Source organism: Colossoma macropomum, unplaced genomic scaffold (genome assembly GCF_904425465.1).
Source record: "Colossoma macropomum unplaced genomic scaffold, Colossoma_macropomum, whole genome shotgun sequence".
Classification (NCBI taxonomy): domain Eukaryota; kingdom Metazoa; phylum Chordata; class Actinopteri; order Characiformes; family Serrasalmidae; genus Colossoma; species Colossoma macropomum.
Window position 1 is genome coordinate 41560653 of NW_023494788.1, and position 24368 is coordinate 41585020.

Below are 24368 nucleotides of genomic sequence, written 5' to 3' on the forward strand. Positions count from 1 at the left end.
CCGAATGTAGAGAGTAGAACAGTAGAGGATGCAGAAATGCACACAGGCCTGCAGTCACAAATCACATGTACAGTCATATCTGAAGGTTGTGTCATCCCCGATCAAATGACATGTTTTGTTGATTTTTTTTTTTTAAGTGAAAATAAGAAAATACATCCTCTAAAGAGACACTTCTGCACATGCTAATGCACAGTCACTCTTTGAATATATTTAAGCAAGTAACTAGAAATTGTACAATAAAATGTGCAGAAAAATGTTATATTGATGTTTGATCTCTGTAGAAGATGCATTGTTTTCACTAATCTGCAAAACATAATTTGACCAGGGTGTTAAAACGTTTGCATATTATTATATATGTAGTAAATGCATTGTACAAATGAACGTGATTTCATTTAACAACATGCTTGACTACTAACAGGCTCCTCGGGTTTGGACTATTATAGGCTTTATGTTGAAATATTTACAGAACCACAAGTAATATTAGCTTGGTGCTAATGAAAATTAGCATTATGCTAGAGGAAAAAAAAGGGTTCTTTACAAAATGAATATTTCTGCATGCAATACTGCTATTAAATAAATTTTATGTGACAAAACAGTCATGAACTTACTAGAAATATCCATGGTTTCTGTATGTGCGTGTTAGAGCAGGTTGTAGAGGCAAAACTGTGACCACGGGCAGAAAAGGCCCCGGGCTGCTATGGAAAAGTAGCTCCTTTAATGATTGATGCAATATAATCTAAAATAGTTTCTCACTAGGATAGCTGAATAAAATCTGTGTAAAAATATGAAAAATATTCTTTCAAAAAAAGCAACATTAGTGTGTTTAGCTGGTTTACATTAAGTATATCATAAAACCGTAAAACGCATCAGCTAAAACATCTAAATGGAGCAAAAATTGGCCGAATCTGATTCTAGCCGATTATGATTGTGCTTGCTTATTGTCCGAGCTAATCAGGTATATGATATAGATTCAGCAGAAGGAGATTACGTTGGAAAATAACTGGAGTGTTGAATTGTGGAAAGTGGATTAATTTAATGGAAAACTTCTTCTTTAACATCTTTCAAAATTACACTACAGCTATATTTTGACAAGTTATGATTAAAAATTATTTTAGCATTTTTAATACAGGTGTGGGTTTTAAATTAAACTGTAGGTGTGTTGTGTTGTATTCTGAGTGATTCACACTTTTATTACCATAAATTCCAGTTTTCCCTAAAATAGGGAGTTCGTGCTGATCTGTTCACAGTAAAATAGAATTATCAAGCACATGCCTGACAAGCATTGACTCCAAAACTCCAAGCTCACTTGACCGATTTCCGAGTAACTGAAACAGCAGGCCACGGTCTACAAATGCCAGACTGTCCCTTTTTCCTCATGCTTCAAAAAATCAATATGATTTTTTCCACCAGCCAAAATAAACCTCTTCCTCGTGTTCTGTGTGTTGAAGGAGAAAGAGCTGGCTCCTCCGTTGCTGGTTACCCCTCAGGAGGCCACCATCAGGTTTGAGGATGTCTACTTTGAGTACTTGGAGGGACAAAAGGTCCTCAACGGGGTTTCCTTCGAAGTGCCTGCTGGGAAGAAGGTAGCAATTGTCGGAGGCAGCGGGTCTGGGTAAGTGCACAGTGGAAAGCAGTGCTGCGCCACTTTACCGCCAGTTTGTGGGAAATGCTGTTGTGTGGTATTTGTCTGGTAGGTATTGATAAATGTTCTTTTTTTATTGTAGAAAAAGCACAATCGTCAGGTTGCTCTTTAGGTTCTATGAACCCCAGCAAGGAAACATCTATATCGCAAACCAGAACATTCGAGATGTTAGTCTGGAAAGTCTGAGGAAGGCTTTAGGGGTGGTGCCTCAGGTAAGTACTGCTCTGTAAAATGAAATCAATCTAAGGTTTTCCCAGTCCTGTTCCTGGAATAGTTCTACAATGCACTTTTTAGTGGTTCCCTTTTTTAGAAACTAATGAAGGCCTTATTATTTGTCTAATGAGTCACTGAGCTGTGCAGTTAAAGGCTCTTCGAGGACCAGGACTGACTCAGATATTAACAAATGACCTCGTTGTAAAAGTATAGCTGTCCCAGGGAATTCACTATCCTACTGCTGCAGTGTTTTAGTATTTCTCTACTTTACTTTCTCTACATTTGCATTCTGTAAACATATACTCAAGCCATGCAACATAAGCTTGATATTATGATCAATAAAATGTAGTTCAACAAGTCTCAGTATTCAAAGCTTTTATCTTGTTTGTCTCTGGCTATAGGATGCAGTCCTCTTCCACAACACCATCTTCTACAATCTGCAGTACGGCAACATCAACGCTACGCCGGAGGACGTGTACAGAGTGGCTAAGCTTGCTGGCATCCACGACGCTGTCCTCAAAATGCCTCATGGATATGAGACACAGGTTGGAGAGCGAGGCCTGAAGCTTTCAGGTATAGTGAAAATGCATCAGTTCACTGGTTGTTTGTTTAGGGAACACTTCGCCAAAATTGCTGACATGGCTAGCAGTGGGCCAGTGTCAATAATGTTAATATAAACCAGTTGATTTTGTTCTGTGTTATTTTTTAATGATGTATTGCTTAAAGATATTCACGATCAAACCAGTATGTATTACGATCACTGGCGTGATGTCAAAAATGGCGTAAAGGACTGTGGAGGCTGGGTACAGAGTCATATTAGATGATTTTCCTGCATACCAGTAGTTCACATAAGAGATGGCATGTTGGTGTCAATGGTTATGGGCATGACATCAAAAAATGCTGAATACAGTGTTGGAGAAATTCAAATGAATCTGATCCAATCATGGAACAAATCTAACCTGAAATAGCACTCATTTGTTTGCACATACAAGAAATTTGTCTTTGGTTATACAGTAGCACCCCTTTGCCAGTTTATTGACAATAATGACAATAGCCGTTTAACAATAGAATTGTGGGGTTGGTCAGGTTGCTTTAAATAAATTTTTCGGTTTTACTGGCACACCATCTGAGAGCATTTTCATTGTTCCCAGACAAAAAGGAGATGTAAGTACAGACCACATGCGGTTCTATGCACTGATAGATCCTCAGTCGCTGTCTTACAGAACCTTTTTTCCAGTATCCAGTATGCTCTACCTGCTTAAACTGAAGAAAATGAACATGTTTCTTACAAGTAACACAACATAAACAAAAATGCAGCAACTATTAATGAGTGTAATGGTGTGAGGACAGAAACTACCTGAAGTCTGGTGTAACACAGTTCTCTGACTTGAACATCATTGAAAATCTGTGGGTATATCTTAAAAATGCTGTGCATTCACAATGGCTCAAGAATATTACAGAACCAGACCCATTCTGCACGGAAGAGTGGATGAAATTCCTAAAACAAGAGTAGAATTCTTATTACTGACTTATTAATCAATAGTACTGACTTAGCAGAGTGTCCAAAGTTAATTAAATATAAAGTAATATTTTCAGAAAAGTTTATTATTATTTTTTAAACATATTAACACCACATGTGTAATATAGTATAAATGTGTAGGGGGTGAAGAGTGTGAAGGCACTGAAAATGTGCATTTTATATGTTCTTCACAGAAAATGAGCAAAGGCAAAGAATCTGGGGGTTGAAATAATTATAAATCGCATTTTTCTTTTGGTAAACATTGAAAATGGGTCCCACAGACCTGAACACCACACAGGGGTTATCTGTAGTTGTGCTGCAGTTTTTTTCTCTTTCAAAATCAACAAAATATATCATTTGCAGAGGAGTGCCCAAACTTATACAGCTGTATGCCAACATTCTAGATTGTAAGCAAATGTTATAGACGCAAGTATGTGAAAACTACTTTAAGTTCCAATTATTCACTTTATTTATTTGTTTATTTATTTATTAATACTTAATTTACATAATGACTGAGGTCAGTCATTGCTTAACTCAGTGAAGTTTTTGGCTCATGACAGGTGGAGAAAAACAGCGTGTTGCCATTGCCAGGGCGATCCTGAAGAACCCTCCTATCCTGCTGTATGATGAAGCCACTTCTTCTCTGGACTCAATTACTGAAGAGGTAAGGAGCTTGTCTTAAATAGTGCAACAATTTAAGAGTAACGTTTCTCAACGAAAAACAGCAAAGAACTTTTGCTGCTTATCATCTACGGTACATAATAACATTAAAGATTTAGAGAATCTGGAAAAATCTCTGTATGTAATGGACAAGGCCAAAAAACTGTATTTGTTGGCTGTGATTTTTGGGCCCTGCATTTAAACAGACATGATTCTGTAGTGGAAATCACTGCATGGACTTCTGAAAACCAATGTTTGTGAAAACAGTTCATCGCTGCATCCACAAATGCAAGTTAAAACTCTAAAACGTAAAAAAGATACCATATATAAACAGGATCCAGAAACTCTGCCACCTTCTCTGGGCCCGAGCTCATTTGAAATGGACTGAGGTGAAGTGGAAAAGTGTCCTGTGGTCCGACGAATCAACATTTGAAATTCTTTTTGGAAATCATGGACGCTGCATCCTCTTGGCTAAAGACCACTCAGCTTGTTATCAGCGCACAGTTCAAAAGCCAGTATTCATGATGGTATAGGGGGGCATTAGTGCACATGGTATAGTGACGTGCACATCTGTGAAGGCACCATTAATGCTGAATGATATATACATGTTTTGGCAACATATGCTGCCATCCAGACGACGTCTTTTTCAGGGAAGTCCTTCATTATTTCAGCAAGACAATGTCAAACCACATTCTGCATGTATTATAACAGCATTGCTCCGTATTTCTAAAAAAAAAAAACTGCCTGCAGTCCAGATCTGTCACCACTGATAAAATTTGGCACATTATGAAATGAAAAATACAAGAAATGAGACCCTGAACTGTTGAGCAGCTGAAATCCTGTATCAAATAAGAACAGGAAAACATTTCACTTTCTAAACTACAGCAGCATCTCCTCAGTTCCCAAACTCTTACAGAGTGTTGTTAAAAGAAGAGGTGATGAAACACAGTGGTAAACTGCCCCCCGTCCCAACTTTTTTGGAATGTGTAGCTGCCATCAAATTCAAGACGGACATATATTTTTCAAAAACAATACAATTTCTCAGTTATAACATTTGATATGTTGTCATTGTAGTATTTTCCTTTAAAAATATAGTTTACATGATTTGCATATCATTGCATTCTATTTTTATTTACATTCTGCACAGCGTCCCAACTTTTTTGGAAATGGGGTGGTAGATCTAATGTTTTTTCTGCACCATAAATCATATACAAAGCATTCCGCAGTAGTTTCTCCTTGTAATATTCAGGTATTTAGCGATTAAAGTTACACTTAACTCAGAGTGTAGATAGAGCAGTTACTTTGCTCTGAATATAGCTGGTTTGGTTTTTTGCTGTCATTGTGGACTTTTTCATATGGATATTTACACTCAAGGCAGAAGCTCAATTATTTTTATGAGGATGAGGCTTTATAGGTTATTACACACACTGGAGATATTTGCTTTGAAGCCTTTCACTTTTTATTTATTTATTTATTTCCCTATACCTGTATCATGTCAAAAAGAAGCCCTCATATAAATCCTGTCAATCATATCAGTGCTAGTTATTACAAAGGAACAGAGAAACATCCCTTTTATAAGCCAGACAAGCTCTCATTGAGACAGCGCCGAGGGGGTGGAGGGAGGATTAATTTTAATGTTTCTAAATTTGTTCTTCAAACTTGGCATGAATCAGGGAATTACATTATTGTGCCTTATCTCATTGCTTTCTAGAACATTCTCTGTTCCATGAAAGAAATGGTGAAAGACAGGACGTCCGTCTTCATTGCCCACCGACTGTCCACCGTTGTGGATGCAGATGAGATAATTGTGCTGAATGAGGTAAGAACACTTACAGTGTGCAACACAATAAGACGTTCAGTTGAGAATTCTGTAAAGAGGATTGATGAAAAACTTTTAAATGCTTCTTAAGATAACTTGGACAGTTTTTCGAGCTTACACAGGCACTTTTATGCATCAGCTACTGTTACCCTGTTCTTTCATTGCTGAGAGTTTGTTCAAAATGGTGATGAACCCTTTATTGACATTTCAGAAGTCTGTTATCACTATTTGCCATTATTTTTTTTCCATAAAATCTTCTACAGTGTAGATTGGAAAACTACAAAACAGACATTAGAAGGTATTTTTATTCAGTACTTTTTCTGTGGAAGCACTAAGTTGGTTAAATAATAAATAGTACACTAATTATTTGTTTATAGTAGGCTTGAGTCAATTCGCAGATATTTTCTGTCTGTCACTTTTGTTGAAATGGGACGATTTAATTTATTTCAACTTTTTAGTGTTTGACAGTTTCTAGATTCAGTTTAAATGCATCAGGACAGCTGGAGTGCATGTAAATGTAATAATTCTACCCACTGGTCTCTAGATTATCAATATTCGTCTTGAATCTTACTCTTCTTTGCCTTAGCTACTAGCCAGGCTAGGGGTCGGCAACCGTAAATGTTAAAAAAGCCGTTTTGTCCTTTCAACAAAATCAAACCACCTTGGGAGCCACAACATTTTATGTCCGTTTCACCATCTTGACTGTCTCAGTATGTGCTGATGTACTAGTACAGGCTAAAAATATAACATAAACTAAAACGCAGACGCTTTTCTCCCATCTCCTGCAGGAAACTTTTCCTCAGAAGTTAAACAGTTTATTGTAAAATGTCTCTCAACATTCGATTTTTACAAGGCTGAAGTCGCTTCTCACTCCACTTTAAATAGTGCCGGAGGCGCCAGAATGTAACTGTTGCACCATTTAAGGTGGAACGGGAGAATTTAAAAGAGAAACTGACCTCAGCTTTGCGACTTTTTAGTGTTTGACAGCTTCTCGGGAAACCAGCTGGAGTGATTATAAATGCAAATAAGTTTATTCGTCTCCAAATTATTGATGTTCATCTTAAATCTTTATCTTTGCCATTTCGTTAGCTACTAGCTAGGTGAGGTTGTTGTCGTTGCTATGGTGACCAGAAGTCTGCGTACCTAAAGGGTGAATTAGCAGTTCTACATTAACTCCAGAGTTTAAGACCATTTATTGTTAAACTGTGTTGAACGATCAGCAGAGCTTTATTTTACTGTAAAGGAGGATTATTTTATTTTTACCTACAAATCTGATTCTGCCGTGGAGCAACAGGACAGTAAAAGAGCCGCATGATTCATTATTCGGTACTTTTGAGTTCTGTGGGAACACTAAGATTTGATTAAAGATATAAATAGTACACTGTAATTATTTGTTTTTAGCAGGCTTGAGCCGATTTGTCATGTTTTCTGTCTGTCACAATTGTTGAAATTGGACAGTGTCTTATACACATCATCCTCACAAAAGATGCACAAAAGTAATTGTTTATCTCTCAATCTGTTTTCTTTTAATAAGTTTTATTTTATTGTGTAGCGTTAGTTGGTGCACTGGATATTCTATATATTCTATTCAATATATGTTGTCACGCTTCAGAACATTCTGTAGCGGTGCACTGTACATGTTTTAATACTTCTTAAACTGATAAAGCCATGCAGCAGTCCTGTACGCAGATAACGGGTTCCCTCACGAAACATGAGATAAAGTGTGGTGTGAACAGGGCTACCGGAGAAAGCTGCTGCAGATATCAATTGAGGATCTTCAGTCTGTTGGCATAATGAGCAACTATCAACCATTAGGGTTTGAGATTTCATCACCAGTTTTCAAATACAAGGAATTCTGGATGTTAATTTTGTTATAACTTAATACTTGATATTACATGTAATTCTGGACACATGTAAAAAAAAAAAATGTATAGCCTCAATTTTTTTTACAGCTTCGTCCTGAAGTATCAACATATTACAATGATTTTATACATGTATTTTTAACAGTAATTGAATATTATTAAAAACTTCCAAATTTTTTAATGGTGATTCCAAACTTTGGAACAGTGTTGTGTAGCACTATACACTGTTAGAAATAAAGGTTCTGTTCAGGTACAAACAGTGTAAGTGTTCCCTCAAAGGTACAACAGTGGCTTTAAAGTCCAATTGTGAACTTTAAATAAGTTTTCCAGGTGAAAAGTTTGTAACAGAACAATAAAATAAAAGCCTGGAGATGAGACGGGGAGTGTGGAGTCAGTACAGCTTAGAAAATATAATTTCAGTGGATTATGGTTCAGTTATGTTCCCTGAGATTAACCATTGAGGGTCCCACCCCCGTGAACAGAGGGGAACTGCCCCAGTGATAGTTTAGTACATTTATTTCTGAGAGTGTAACGGTGTGTACCACTATGTTAGTGTGTAGCTGTTGTTTAATTGTTCATCACTGCAGCATATTGTGCTGGCTAATTTTAATGCAGAGTCCAATATATGTTTCTTCTGATCAAACTGCAGCCCAATGCACATTGTAAATGGCAGCCCTGTTGCGTTCTTGTTTGTGCTATTCTCAAGAGACTGCTTATCTCACTGCAGTTCGAGAAGTAGCCATAATTGAACATGATTTGGGACCAATTCTGCCATTTTTTTGTCCCTCAGCAGCGCTGAGCATAAAAAGGTTCCAGACAAACACCGTCTTTTCGTTTCCAGTGCCCTGTCTCCACTTTACGTAAGGTTGTAAGGTTGTTGTTGTTTTTTACCCTAATTTCCTCCCTGTTGTTAGATGCTATCTAGATCTCCACTATTGCACGATAAACATCAGCCAGGCAGTGTAAAGACAAATGTCTGCTTCTTCGGCAACACACAGTGCAGCCACTGCATCTGTGGTCTATCATTTATGCAACACTGTAGGCCGGTTGAAACCACTTTGAAGAGAACCCTATTCTGTGCACATGACCTATCAGATGCCAGTTGAGCGTCTGTTAAATCATGTATGCAGATAAACAGTTGAGCTTGAGCTCAGTGTTGCATACAGTGACAAAAAAGCACCATTCAGTTGTTAATTGCAGTTAAAAAAAGTGACCTAAAGTGTCATGATTGTGACCGACTGCTTCATTGGTTCTTCTCCTTTTGCATTGAGTTCTGTCAAGAATATTTTTTTCAAAATGCAACCAAATAATAAAAGCAATGTTGCCCCAACACTTCCTGTAGTGCATTACAGTCTGAAAGAATGACAGATTTCCTGATAAAGGCACGCCGAACAAATCTGTTTGAGCATCTTACTTGCCTATATCAGGGGTGTCCAGACTTTTTTCAAATAGGGCCAGATCGGACCATGTCGAAATGGCAAAATATTATTCACAAATGAATAGATATTGAGTTAGATATAGCCATGTAAAGCAATTAATCCAACCAAGCGTTGTGCTGGCGATCTATTCTGAGAATTTGAAGATAACCCCTTAAATGCATATAAATATGCCACCAAAGAAGTAACGGCGCATGTGTTTTCACACTGTTCAAAGCAAAATGCATCAGTGCTTAGAATCAGAGCTTTCTGTGATCTACTGTGTTTCCTATCACGGTATGAAAGATGCACAAGGCTTCCTTTATAGTTGTATTGCTCACTCAGAAATGATTGATTTGTTTATTCAGAGCAACAATAAAATGCGGCTAATCTATTAAATATATTTCTATTCAAGCCTTTGCTTGATCAAAAAATATAATTTTGAAGACGAACCAAAAAAAAGCAATACATTTTCATGTTCTTTACATATCAAATAAATGCAGTGTCAGCTTTCAGAAATCACTTTATTAAATGAGACTAAAATGCATAAATTGCCATGTTTTTTTCAACCTTAAAGGGTTAATATTTACTGAACTACTGAATTTGCTGATAAGAAGTTGGGGCTGTGAGACTCGGGGAGCTTGTAGTAGTTTCTCTGCCCTCTGCTCTTTCCTGAATATTTATTGTAACGTCCATGCTTTTATTCAAGTCTACTGACATTGAATTCAATACAGTCTTTTGAAAAGACAAATGCATTTGCTGAGGCTCTTAATGAAAAAGTGTTCAAATTTTCATCTTGCCAAAATCTCCAGTTCTCAATGTCAAGTTTGTGCTCTATGGCTGTAGACCTGACTAAACTAAGTGCCACCTTCAGGTGAAAGAAAAAACTGCAACATATTGACTGGCAGGCCACTTATAACACACTCTAAAACAAAAGCCAGGGGCCACTTAAAATCTTTGGCCCTGGGGCCGGACTTTGGACTCCCCTGGCCTATAGCGTACAACGCATGGCCAAAAGTATGTGGACATCTTACCATCACACTTGTGTGAGCTCCCGTTCCAAAACCGTGGACATTATTATGGAGTTGCCCTGCACCTTGTACCTCTACATTTGCAGCTCTAACCATTTCCACTATTCTGAGAAGGCTTTCCACAAGATTTTGGACTGTATCTGTGGGGCTCTGTGCAGGCCACTGAAGTTCCTCCACACCAAACTCATCGAACCGTGTCTTTGTGGACCTTGCTTGCACAGGGGAACAGTCGTGCTAGAACAGGAATGGGCCTTCTCCAAACTGTTGCGTCAAAGCTGGGCGCATGTCGCTGTTGTCGGAAGAAAACCTTGTATCTCCAACATGGTAACTTTACAGGAAAAGGAAAAAAACTACTTTACTTTTAATGTAAGTCAATGGAACCAGACTTTTTCCCAAGCTATTTTGGACTGTTTCTTTTGGTCCATTCCTCATGAAATTTGCACAGAATGTAAAGGACAACAGGCATTTTCAAATTATGTCAAAAACTGAAAAACAACAAAAATGCAGAAAAGAGGTTTTCTTCCAACAACAGCGATGTAATTATCTAAAATGTCTTTGTGTGCTGTAGCATTAACCTTACCCTTCCCTGGAACTAAGAGGCCCAAACCCTGAAAAACAGCCTCAGACCATTATCCCTCCTCTACCAAACTTTACTGTTGGCAGGTAACATTCTTCACACATTCGCCAAACTCAGATTTGTTCATCAGACTGCCAGATAGTGAGGCATGAATCATTGCTCTAGAGTCTAGTGGCATCGCGGTTTACACCACTCCAGCCGACGCTTGGCATTGCACAAATTCATCTTTGGCTTGTGTGCATCTGCTTGGCCATGGAAACCTGTGTCATAAAGCTCTCAACGCACAGTTCTTGTGCTGTTGTTGATTCCAGAGGCGGTTTGGAGCTGAGTGATTCAACACAGTATAGGCGGTAATAATGGTACTTACAATTAATCGGGGTAGATCTAGAAGGGCAGAACATCTTATGACAGTGCCACACTGAGTTGCTCAGTACAAACCTTTCTACTGCCAGTGTTTGTCTGTGGAGAATCTGTTAGCAATAAGTGTGGCTTAAACGCCTGAACTTAATAATTATGAGGCATATCCATTTATCACTTCTGTCAGGACAAAACCTCTTATCTCAATTTTTGTTGTTTTTTAGTTTTTGACATAATTTGAAAATACCTGTTGGCCTTTACATTTCATGATGAATGGACCAAAATGACTTGGTAAAAAGTCTGGTTCCATTGACTTGCATTAAAAGTGAAGTGTGCTTTTTCCTTCTCCCGTAAAGTTATCATTTTGGAGATGCAAGATTTTGTTCTGAGAACAGTGATATGTTTTGCAAGTTTTATTGTGTGATGTGATCAGTTATAGAAGGTTTTGGCTGTTTGTGAGCGTTCACATGACTCAACAAACAATTCACGTACAAAATAATGTAGATCATTTTTTAATTGTGTCACTTGAACGATTCATCAGTACGTTTATAGCAGGGGTGTCCAATCTTGTCCGGAATGGGCCGGTGTGGCTGCAGGGTTTCATTCCAACAAAGCAGGACTGCACATGATTAGTTGTTTAAAGCCTGAGCAGTTGATTAAACAAGTGGAATCAGGTGAGCTCCTGCTCATTTGGAACGACGACTTGCCGACACCGGCCTTGGCAGATAAGATTGGACACCCTTGGTTTATAGTATACTGGACTGACAGATCACAATCACAGTAGAATATTTTGACTGTGTTGTGCAGCTCTACTTTCCACTCAGTGAGAATATGACAAATTGTACTCTGTTGGACCAAGAAGGTTGCATCCCTTCACTGGGAACCCGGTTATGATTCCCAGCAATAAGAGCCAACTTTCTTATTCGATCATGCCTCTTGGTAGTTACAAGGATGATTGTAGAGAAAGCATTTCCATTGTACATATCTGCCCCATGGCCTTTTTACTCACTCAGACAAGTACAGTGCTTCAGCACTGCTGTCACTGGTGAGGTAGCCTTGAACATTGCGCTGGTGATGTGAGGCTGGGCCTCCATGTTAAAAAGAGGACCTTGTGGAACACACTGGCTCTTTGCTCTAAAACTGGCCTCGAAACGCCAGTGGTACAAGGAAGAGCTTCTTTGTCAGCGCTGACCCGTTAACCCCTTTCATTAGTGAAAAGATTTGAACTGAGCGTCCGACAAAATAGGTTGTGTTCATCAGGTTTGGTTTCAGGATGTCTAAGGCAAAGCTGTTGAGACCTTGTAATTTCAAGATACTCTGAGGCAAAAGTCTGGAAATGATGTTTTTATTCAGTCCGACTTATTTAATATTGAGTATCGGCAAATGTCAATCTCAACTAGATATTTGTAGATAATACAGCCATTATACACAGTTTTCTAAAGTTCATAAACTTTCAGTTTAGGTGAAAAATGCAAAGCCTCTAATGAGGAATTCCATTTTTATACTGCATAGTTCAGTCATTAAGACAAAGTCATTCAGAGTAGTTTAATGTGAAATGGTGCATTAGAAAGAAACATACCAGGGCTTGCAGTGTCTGCGACCCAAATAAAGCAATTTTATTTAGTATTCGAGATGTTTTCTTTAGGGACTATTTTTCCTTAACACTTCAAATAAATTTCCTTTTTGTTGTTTTTTGTTCTTTAAGTAGGTTTTAGGCCAAAGTTTTATCTGAAAACTATTGTAAAAAAAGGTGTCTCTGTCGTCAGGCAACATGTTTAACCAGTTTCATGTAATAGCATTCTTTGAGGTAACGTTTAGAGGCATTAAATGGTTCCTGTTACCACCACTGTGAACAATTCTAACTTGGTAAGTTTCTCTAATATGAAGCATTTCACATCGAACCACTGTGAATAACTGTTTTTGCATTGTAATGATATAATCATGCAGAAAAAAGTTGCATTATTTATCTGCCTGATCTAAATACAGTCTATAGATCTTCTGAGCTCTTCTGTTCAGCTTCTGACTGTTCCATGATTAAGCTTTAGTGGTTGCTAATGCGGAACAGCCTACCGGTCAACACAATGCATGTATTTCTTCTTCTTTTGCTTATTAACAGCTATTGTTGGAAGAAAACCTTGTGTCTCCAAAATGGAAAAGACCTACTTTACTTTTAATGCAAGTCAATGGAACCAGATTTTTTTTCCCAAGTAAATTTGGGACATTTCTTTTAGTCCATTCATCATGAAATTAGCATACAATGTAAAGAGCAACAGGCATTTTCAAAATATGTCAAAAACTAAAAATCTCAAAAATGGAGATGCGAGGTTTTGTCCTAACAACAGCACTATGAATAAACATTTCGGCTCAATGCTTGTTGAAAAAAGTAATTTAAAGTATTGTAATTATTGCTTACATGTTAGTATTTGGGTAATTACAAAATATTAATTGCCTCTCTGAAACTGAAATGGGATTTTACTTCTGGGGAAAAGTAATCTCTATACTTATTACTTTCCTTCTAAAGTACTTAAGTACTTAAAATACATACTAACCTGTACTAAAGTACAAGGGAAAAAAGATAGTAGTACCAAAATAGCTGCCCCAAATTAAATCTTTCTAAGTGTAATTAAGTTAATTAATTAAGCAAGTTCTTTACACATGAGCAATTTTAGAAATGAGGTTCATGTTAGCATGATTAGATGCTTAGGCAGATTGCTTGTAGACTTTGACATTTTCGTTGTACGGTTGTGCAGCAAGCTGACATCACAGTTTATCTGCTGAATTTAACATATTGGAGGGAAAAATAAACAGAATGTGGCCTGTGCGAAAGTTATGACCCATTTTGGTTGCATCTTTTCTATTATGTCAAACTTAAGTTTGCAAATGAATAGAAATGGTGCACTAAAATTTGCAGAACTGGAAATATTGAAGTTCTTTGTAGATGATCTTATTTTTACTTAGAAAATCGTTAAAATGTAATTTTCAAGGTTCAACATTTGCATAGAACAGAATGTATATATTTCATCACATCTTATTAATATTGTCCTCTTATGACGTGTTCATAGGTTTGGTTCGGTTAAAATGAACTGTGGTGCAATTCTACTGTTAATACTATTGTTAGAACAAGTAAGAACGTTGCTGCGCAAACCCTGGTGCATCAAATCAGTGGACCGAGACCTGCTGTGGCTTTGAAGTATGAATACAATACAGACCTTAAACAAAATGAGCTGTATCTGCTGTCTCCAGGTCTTCTTTGATGCGTGCAGCTTATGAATTCCTGATGCTGTTTTGACACGTGGATGTTATCATCTCTTTATGAGCTCTGAATTGATAATTACAGAAAGAATAGAATTAGTTTTAAAACGTGACTGAGGCACATTCTGAGTTATTATTAAATAATCAATATGCACATATGGCTGTTCATATCAGTTATATAAGTTTTCTCCATTTTATGAAAGCAGTACTCCATATGTCGCTTATTGCTTTAGAGTATCACAAGACATACATGAAATCAGCCCAAATAGTTAGGATTTATTTTACATATATGAATTTTGTTTATATCTTTGGGTTCACTGTCCACTGCTTGCCAGCCTTCTGGACCGTTTCAGCCTTCTGGACCGTTTTGACCACCATTTAGCTTCACGCTGTACAAAGCTGTGCAAACCTCACCTGCATGAACTGACCCTCCTGCTGCTGCTGCTGCTGCATAAACTCAAACTATCTAACCAACCATCCAACCATTGCTCCGCCTGTTTTTCCCCATTTTGTACTATAATACTTTAAACTAACACTGTTTGCTATCCGGTGTCAACCAGAGGAGGATGGGTTCCCCTTTTGAGTCTTGGTTCCCCCCAAAGTTTCTTGCTCTTAGGGAGTTTTTCCTTGCCACTGTTGCCATTGGCGACGCTCATGGGGGCTCGGACCGGGATTTTTCTGTAAATCTGCTTTGTGACAACACCTGTTATAAAAAGCGCCATATAAATAAACCTTGACTTGACTTGACTGTCAAATACGTCAGTGTGAACGCTGAGGAAACCACAACTACAGTGCAACAGTATATCGCTGCTGTCAGAAGAAAAACTCGTAATTTTCATGATGAATGGGCCAAAACAAACTTCTGATGACTTGGAAAAAGGTCTAGTTTCTTTAGTTCGGTCTATTTGGCCATGTGTAAACACCTCAGGCATGCAAAGTGAACCCTGGTTCAGTTCACAGCTGATGGGAGCGCAGTTTTATAATGGTCTGCACCAAACAAAGAAATTCAACATCAGGGCATGCTTTTCTCTTCTAGCCACACATTAGCACTGTCCACATAATCCGCCTGTTTTAACATCTGACTCTTGACAGACACTCATATTGTTGTTGCAGCATGAGCTGCTTTTAACTACGGCAGATGAGCAATAAAATAAGCGCAGAGACGTGTTTGATTTTGACACATGTAGTCATGGAACATATTTTTGGCCAAGCATCAGCGACCTGACTGCTTAACTCAAACCAATCATAAAGAAGCAGATTAAGGAAGGTTTGTTGTAATTGCTTTGATTGTGATACATATAGACTTTAAACATCTCTGTTTTCTCTATTTCTGTTACGGCAACAGAGCATGTGTGTCCCTGCAAAGTTTTCGATCAATAAACAAACAACCACATGTGTAATTTTCTGCACCTTAGCCATTACAGTGTGAAACCAACCAAACCAAGTGAAAAAGATGTCACAACGTCACAAGAGCCCAGACTCTGGGGTGAACTTCAATGAACTAGTTGTGTAAATAGCTTTCGGAACACAATATAAAGCAATAAGCCATGGGAGGCTGTGTGTTACTGTGATTTTGTCACAGGTAAGTGTGCTATTAGGCACGACACAAAGCGAAGTGATAAAAATCACTATAATGCGCAGCCTCAAGTGGCTTATTATTTGATAAAATGTTCCACAGCATAAAATATGATTGAAGCATGACTTGCGCTACCCAGGGCTCAGGGAGGACGCTGGAGGCAGGGTTCAGTGTTGCAGCAGCCATTCAACTTTAACACAAAACAAACACAAAACAACCAAACCAAAGCTAAGCTGCCCACTTTTCAGTGGCTTAAGAGTTGCAGACTTTTCAGTTCTATTTTCCAAGCTAAACTTAGCTTTTCCATCGTTCATCGCTGTTCGTCTCTCTCTCTCTCTCTCTCTCTCTCTCTCTCTCTCTCTCTCTCTCTCTCTCTCTCTCTCAAAAGTAACTGCACATTTTACAGGTTATTTAATAAAATGCTAGGTGATCTGCCAGAACATACGGTTCTACAGTGAACTGGGCTGAGCCCCAGATCTTTACACGCCGAACTAACGTGTCCTTTCATCTGTACCACTATAGAGTGAAGAAGGAAAAGGGTTTCTCTGCTTGTAAATTTCCAAAATGTTGGGAAATAATCTCAAATTTAGTTGCAGTCTTGCAAATAGGGATAGTGGCAGAATAATAGTCTGTGACTAAAAAGTCTGTGGTTGTCTTTAGATGTGAGAGGGTGTCCGACTTTAGACTTTTAAAAGTGTTTTCATAGTCCTTTTAAAGTCTTCTATTGTATGGCTAGTAAAAGACAGTTTATAAGACATTTAATTGATTGTTGCGGTTTTACAGTGAAACATGTAGTTCATACTTTAATTCAAACCCTGTGATATTAATTGAGGAGTTCTTTAGCCGGTTAGCTGTATTTTTCCTGTTCGCTAGCTGATCAGTACAGAATTCAGATGCTGTCCGACATTCATAGGTGTGCGGTGTTTATCGAGTATTTTACAACAGCTTCAGATGTGGCTCAGCCAATAACGTTTTAGGACAGGATCTGTTTTATAGTCCTTAGTTCTAAACTGTTCTTCATTACACTAGTAATTATATTATTATCACACATTGCTTCCAACCCTGTTACACACAAACGTTCATGGATATATTTGTAACAGAGGTGTTCAGCAGTGTCAGGAGAAGGAGGAAGAAGCAGTGGGCGGCGGCGCTCATTAAATTAATGAATTGAACTGGCTTGCGTTTTCCGTTCTGTGACGCCAGCAGCTCTGTTGGGCACTAGTGCAGGTGCTGCTGGTGGCAGTGGTGAGATGAACAGCTGGTCATGCTTGCACAGGGCGAAGTTCATGCTTGTCCTGTGAATAGTTCCAGGCTGTGATGTCTCATCCGATTTGAAAGTTGGGCATTGCAGGTGGTTAGTTTTGATCTTTTGTTAAGGGTATTTGACCCCAATGCAGCCCCTTTATAGCGCTGTCGTAGAAGGGAGGTAAACAGCCAACAGCAGTGAGACACGTTTTCAGAAATATAAATGGCTTACATTTCTGCAGCGTGGAACTGCAGAATAGTTCGGCAGCTGCTTAGCAGCTTCCTCCCATACAGGACATTGCAACAAGTCGCTGTCTGACCGGAGCTCAGAACATAAACAGAGACCCCTCCCATCCCCACCATGGACTGTTCTCGCTGCTAGCCTCTGGAAAGAGGTTCCGAAGTCTTCGAAGCAGAACAGCCAGGTTCAAAAACAGCTTCTTCCCACATGCAATAAGACTGCTGAACTCTAAATAACTGCTGCTTCAATTCTTTTTGTAATTACTCCATACCTGGGAGCTACAGTGCAATACACCCTCTTGTATATATGCTTATTTAGAATTTATTTATCTGTTGACATAAATATGTTTGCATATGCGCCACACTCTGCACTACATTGCACTTTGCACTACACTGTATTACTTGTAATTCTCCCTGATCTACTCTGAGCCTATGCAACGTAATTTCGTTCTAATGTGCACTGTACGGTGTAAATTTGAATGACAATAAAGTCTGTCTAAGTCTAAGTCTAAGCAGTAAGACTACGTTCACATTACCAGGTTGAAGTGGCACAAATCTGATTTTTTTGCCCTAATGTGACTCATTTGAAAACATCGGATCTGAGTCACATTAGGGCAGAAAAATCGGATTTGTGCCACTTCAACCTGGTAATGTGAACCATATGTGTTATATATAACCATATATATGTTTCATATGTGGTCCTAGATCGGATACGTATCTGATTCGTGGCCATGCGACCTTAATGTGACGCTCAGATCGGAATTCATGTGCTTTTTTTCCACTGCGCCATCATTCAGCGTTACTGTGGCAGCAGCGCCGAAGAGAAGGTGGAAAAGCAGCTCATCTCACCTTTTTCCCCTTCGTCTCGCTCTAATAATGAAGCTGAGAGCTGATCAGAGTTAATTATCTTCTCAGCGAAGCTCGTTCTGCTCGTTAGTTTGTGCTGATGATGAACGTGATTCATTCACGTGATGTTACTGAGTAGGATGAGCTCATGAGGGTCATTTCTTGACGCCAGTTCGTCACGTTAATGACAGATTTGAATCACCTACCTAAACGAGTGTGAACCATCGTGTCAGACAGATCGGATCTGAGCAAAAAATCTGATTTGAGCAGCGAGGCTTGTAATGTGAACGTAGCCTAACGTGCAGTATGATATGTGTTATGTAAGACACTTATTCATCACAGTTACATCAAAAATGGCGCAGATTTGTCTTTAATGACATGAACTACTGTGTCATGAAATGAGAATTGAGTGCAAATAAATCAGCTTCGGTGCGTGAAATGAAGCGCGAGCCCACCAGCACCTCATTTACATATCATTTACATGAAAACGGCATTATTCATGCAGATGTTTCGGTTGGGAGCCAGTTAAACAACAGCATTCAGCAGCTCGCTTGCCAATGGCTGTGCTCGTACACAGAATTTGAGGTTGAGCAGTTAGTGCTCCCCCTACTGACCAAACTTTACAGTGTTAATTACGATGACTGAAAAGAAAAAAAATTGGGAAAAAATAAATATCTATGTTTTTCAAAATGGCAGAATGATGTGATTTTGTAATGTGACAATTTTCCTAAAATAACATAATTAAATGCTATGTTATTGCAGTGTGAGATGCTTCTGCACTAACTTTGTTTTGTATTTGTTATTTTTTGGGTTGTGTCAGTCGTGTAAATCAAAAGCACAGTGTAAAAGGTCTTTAAATGGAACTTTAAAATAGTTTCAGTATTTGTACAGTGTGCATGAAAAATAAGTACATTCTTCTTTGAACTGGATATCCATGTGTACCAACGATTAGCATTATTGTTATTTTCTATTTATGTTCTTATTATTGATATTGTAGATGATATTGATAGTTTTGGTTAGTTGACTAGTCAAATTAAGCATTTCTTTCAGCTTGTTAAACTGTTGGGCTCAAATTTATGTGTAAGAGTTCACAGTGGTGCTGATAAGAATCAAACACCCAAAGTATTTAATGCCCTTATTCTTTATCCACTTTTTTCCTTATTTATCCTCTTTCTCTCATCTCTATCTCTTCTCTGCTGCTGCTGCTGCATAAACTCACACTATCTTATTAACCATTGCTCCACCTGTTTTTCCCCGTTTTGTATTCTGTTATTTTATATTAATGCCGTTTGCTATCCGGTGTGGTCCAGAGGAGGATGGGTTCCCCTTTTGAGTCTTGGTTCCTCTCAGTGTTTCTTCCTCTTACTCTTAGAGAGTTTTTCCTGGCCACTGTCGCCATTGGCGACGCTCATGGGGGCTCAGACCGGGATTTTTCTGTAAAGCTGCTTTGTGACAACACCTGTTATAAAAAGCTCTATATAAATAAACTTTGATATTGACTTCTCTTTTTCTCTCCTCTCTGTCCCTTCTCCCTCTTTTCTATCCACTCTTCTTCTCTTTCTGTCTTTCCCTTCTCCTCCCCCTTCCTTTTGGTCTCTTTTCTATTCCCTCTTTCTCTGTTTCTTCATCTCCTCTCCATCTCCTTTTGCTCTTTCTATCCCTCTTATCGTGACGGCTGGTTCACCACCACTGTAAAGAAATCTGAGCTATAAGTTTATCCACAGTGAACCATTTCACATCAAACCAGTCTGAATAACTTTGTTTACATCGTAGTGATTGAATCATATAGAAAGTTTAAAAAAAAATTAATGGAATTACCCTTTAACGATTGCATTGTGAAGAAAATTTAAGTTGGTAGTATTTCCCGTTAAAGTAATTGGTGTGTATGAGAGTGCACAGTGGCTGTGTTTTCTGCAAATATCTGATCGAACTCAATATAAGGCGATGCTCTATATTAAACCAGCCTGATGGGGATCGAGGGAATAAAACTTGGGTGGGATTCCCTTTTTCCAGACCTTTTCCTCCTAGTGTCTCGAAGTGGGTCACAATCGCATCATGTTGCTGCAAAATGCAGTGGCTGCTAAAAATATGCGGGGTGCTTTAGCCCGCCTTTCTCAGCGAGGAGCAGTGTAGTAATTGTGGCAATAACTAGAAAACAGCCCGGAGACATATTCGGCTGTCATTGTGCAAGCTAATTTCATACTTTTGCTTTGTTGCTGGCAGTCTTTTAAGACCCAGTGCTGCGAGCGCGCCCACACACAGCCTGTGTGCCTGTTCAGGGCCGCTGTGTGTTCTCTCGGTCTCTTGGTCTGTCTCAGCGCTCTCTCTCTCTCTCTCTCTCTCTTTCTTTCTCTCTTTCTCTCTCTCTCTCTCACACATACACACTCCCTCCCTCCCTCCTGCTCCTCCTTTGGCTCATCTGCCGTTGCCCCTCATCTCGTTGCTGATCAGCTTGGTGCTCCCATTTGATTCAGAATTGCATCCAGCTGCACCGCCGGCCTGTTACGCGCATTTAAGACTATGCGTTTCTATTGATGACGCACAGTTGAATGGCGCCATAATACCCTCGTGTAGTCTCTTAAAGCACTCCCAAGGCAAAGCCCGCATGAACTGCCAGATTGTGTGTGTGTGTGAGAGCGAGCGAGCGTAGCTTTTGTTTATCGATTACTGCACAGAGCAGTGTAAGACGTGGAAAGCTCTAGATTGCAGAAGCGTAAGATGCTCCCGTGCTCGAGCGGCTCTGTCACGACAGCCACGGCAAAAAATAGACACCGTAAATTGTCATTAACCTTGCCTGCTCTCCGCGAGTTTAATTGTGAGTTAATGTCTCTCTCTCCCTCTCTCTCTCCCCCCCTCTCTCTCTCTCTTCCTACTCTCCCTCATGCACCCTCTTAACCCACTCTCTCTCATAATCACCCCCACCTTTCCTCTCCTCTCTGCCTCTCATGCCCCCCCTCTCCCTCCCCCTTTCCCACTTATTCATCCCCTTTACCTTCTTCTCTTTTCTCTCTTGTCCTTCTCCTTTCACTCATTCTCTCCCTTTTTCCCTTCTTGTTCTTCCTCTCTACCTCGTTCTCTTTCTTTTCCATCCCCTCTCCCTATTTCTCTTTCTTTTTTCCATCCCCTTTCATCTTTCCCTGTCTTTCTCTCATTTCCAACCATTTCTCTTTCTCACTTCTACGTCTCTTCTCCATCTTTCTCTCTTCTCCATCCCCTCTTTGTCTCTTTTCTCTATCCTCTCTTACTCTTTCTTTCTGTTTTGTCTTCATCGTCTCTCCCTCCTTTTCTCTCCTCGATCCCCTTTTTCTTTCCCACTCCCTCTTTCTTCTCCATCCCATCTCCCTCCTTTATTCCATTTTTATTCATCCAAACTGTCTTTCCCTCTTCTCCATCCCCTTTAATTTGCTCTCCCTCTCTCTCTTCTATACCCCTTCCTCTTTTTCTTCCTCCCTGTTTTTCTCTCCTCCTTCATCACCTCTCCCTCCTCTCTCTCTCTCCTTTATCTCTTTCGCTACCTCTATCCCTCTTTCTGTCTTTTCCATTGCCTCTCCCTCCTTATCCCCTAACTTTCTCTTCACTGTCCCCTCTCCTTCTTCCTCTTTCTAGGTTTCATTTCTTCTCTTTCCTTGTATCCCTTTTTTCTCTTCTCTGTCCCCTCTCCCTCCTTCTGCCTCTCTCTTTTCATCTTGTCCTTCCCATCTCTCTCTATCTCTGTCACATCTAATCCCTTTTCCTGTTTCTGTCTCGTCCACTGCCTCTCTGTTCCTACTCCATATTTCTATCCGCCTTTCTCGCTTATCTAAACTCTCTCCCTCTTTTTCTCATTCCTCCCCTCTCCCTTTTTCTTTCTGCTGTCCGTTCCTTTCCTCTCATTCTCTCTTGCCTCTCCCTTCACCATATTTCTCTGCCTTTTTGTTGCTCATCAAGCTTTTCTCATGTTTATCTCCATAGGGGAAGGTAGCAGAGCGGGGTGACCACCACACACTCCTGAGCTTGCCGGGCAGTCTGTACGCCGACCTGTGGCACACACAGAACAGCAAGGTCCTGAACAGCAACAGCAACAGCAAGCCCACGGCCCAGGCCGAACGCATCTCGCAGAAGGAGGAGGAGCGCAGGAAGCTGCAGGAGGAGATCCTGAACAGCGTGAAGGGCTGCGGCAACTGCTCCTGCTGAGCATCCGGCCTGAACACATGCACATATGTGGCTTTCTGGGGAGTCAGACTTTGCGGCTTTCTCATTCCGTCCTAAGGCTGTACAGAGCTGGAGGATGATGGGCACACTAAGGCTCCTTGTGCCGCCCCAAGACTGACTTCACCCTGAAAACATGACCAAACGTAGGCCTGAGTCCACTGGTCATCCTGACTTTGGCCAGTAATGTTGGTTGATTCAGCAGCTCTTTTCTCTATCAGTGGAATACTCCAGTGTTTTTCAGCCTAAATGCTTCAGTCTGCTGTGTCTGTAGGATATTGTTGACCAGCACAGACGCTGGTTCATGCACTTTCCTGTATTCAGTAACCAAACACACAAACCATTGGCTCAAAACTCTTCTACAATAGAAGTGCAAAAGTCAACATTTTTCAGTGTTAACATCACAAAATTCTTAAAAAAAAAAATTACAGGAGTGAATGCATGTTCCCTGTTTGACCCTTTGTTCCACCCTGAAGCCCAGCTGTATGTTGCTCCTTCCCAGTTGCAGCCCATCATTCAAATACAGGTTTTAAATGGCAGATCCCATTGATGGCTTTCTTGGGAAAACTACTCCAAGCTACTACTGCCGTGAATTAGTTTATCACCAAAGCACATCAACTTACACATGAGGTATAAATTGCAAACAAAACAGCATTGAGTGTGTTTACATGCACTCAATAATCCGATCATAATCGGATTTCTGCAGTTATTCGATTATTCAAATGGTCATGTAAACACCATACTCTGATCTAGAAATCCGATTAAGAAATCTGATAAAGGGGCTGGATTTTAGCTCAGTAATTAGATTTCTCAGTGCATGTAAACTCTTACACTGATTTCTTTCGGATTTCACACATGCGCAAGATCAGACGGCGGTACCAGAAATAAGCGAGCAGCGTCGCCGCGAGACGCAGCAAAACACTTTTAGATCGACGCTGAAACCAAACACGAAATGAAGGATTTAAATATTCTTCATCTTCTAGATGATGTATGTTCATATTTTCAGGTTAAAAAAAAGCTGGCAGATGGAGATTAGCTTGAAAAACACTGGGATAATTCTTTAAAAACTGGCTTGTGGCAATATGCACTTCCACAGGCCACATTCACTGACATGCCTTTCAGTGAGCACAGTGTCTCCAAAGCCTGGTCCTGCACCCACCCTGCATAGTTTAGTCTTCTCTCTGCCCTTACAAACCCAGTTCAGCTTATGAAGGCCTGATTAGCATATTAATTAGACAGGAAAACACCAAACTACGCAGTACCTTCTCCAGGAGCAAGTTTTGGAACCACTGTGTTGACACATTATCAAGGTATTTAATCTTGTTTTAAATTATTATATATTTTCCATGCGATTAAGAACTGTAGGTAGCTGTTTTTATCATGGGTGTGTACATATTAAAATAACATGACAGGTTTGTACAAGAGTGAAGAATCATATTGTACAGGAGCGAACATGTCAGACAGCTTTTTGTAAGTGAAATGTATTAACTGGATGTAACAGGAACACTTTATATACTTAGTCTTTTGGATAACAGCACCTTACACTAATATCTGGTGCTACATTATGTTATTTGTGAGATCAGCTCTTTAGCAGATTATTTGTATCAGAAATGAAATGTGAACAGAAGCTGATTGTTGACAGAAAGAAGAAAATAAAACATCTTAAATGGATTCTTGTTTGAGCGGCTATTTTATTTGCCATGCACATAATGATTTTTCACATTTTCGCATTGGTGTCAGAATTGGCGTTGTCCTTCATTTGGTCATCCTGAGCTTCCTGAGTGGTGGTTATTTTTCCAGGGCCTTATTTTCCTCATTTCTTTACTTTAGGGCTGTGAAGGCAATTTACAGTGCCTTCTATGAATGCTGGTGTGGGTTTTATCTGTTGGAGTTTAGTTTAGGGCTGGGATGGTCAGGGCAAAACCT

General features: G+C 39.5%; 1 protein-coding gene across 1 annotated transcript in view; it reads left to right on the forward strand.

Annotated features, from left to right (window-relative positions):
- Positions 1 to 24113, forward strand: part of abcb7 (ATP-binding cassette, sub-family B (MDR/TAP), member 7) — a 64758-nt gene extending 40645 nt beyond the window's left edge. The window contains exons 11-16 of the mRNA XM_036569385.1: positions 1449 to 1612; positions 1725 to 1854; positions 2257 to 2428; positions 3935 to 4038; positions 5746 to 5853; positions 22206 to 24113. Of these exons, the coding sequence (XP_036425278.1) occupies positions 1449 to 1612; positions 1725 to 1854; positions 2257 to 2428; positions 3935 to 4038; positions 5746 to 5853; positions 22206 to 22427 (900 nt within the window). The 3' untranslated portion in view covers positions 22428 to 24113. The remainder of the gene's footprint in view (positions 1 to 1448; positions 1613 to 1724; positions 1855 to 2256; positions 2429 to 3934; positions 4039 to 5745; positions 5854 to 22205) is intronic.
- The last annotated feature ends 255 nt before the right edge of the window (positions 24114 to 24368 follow it).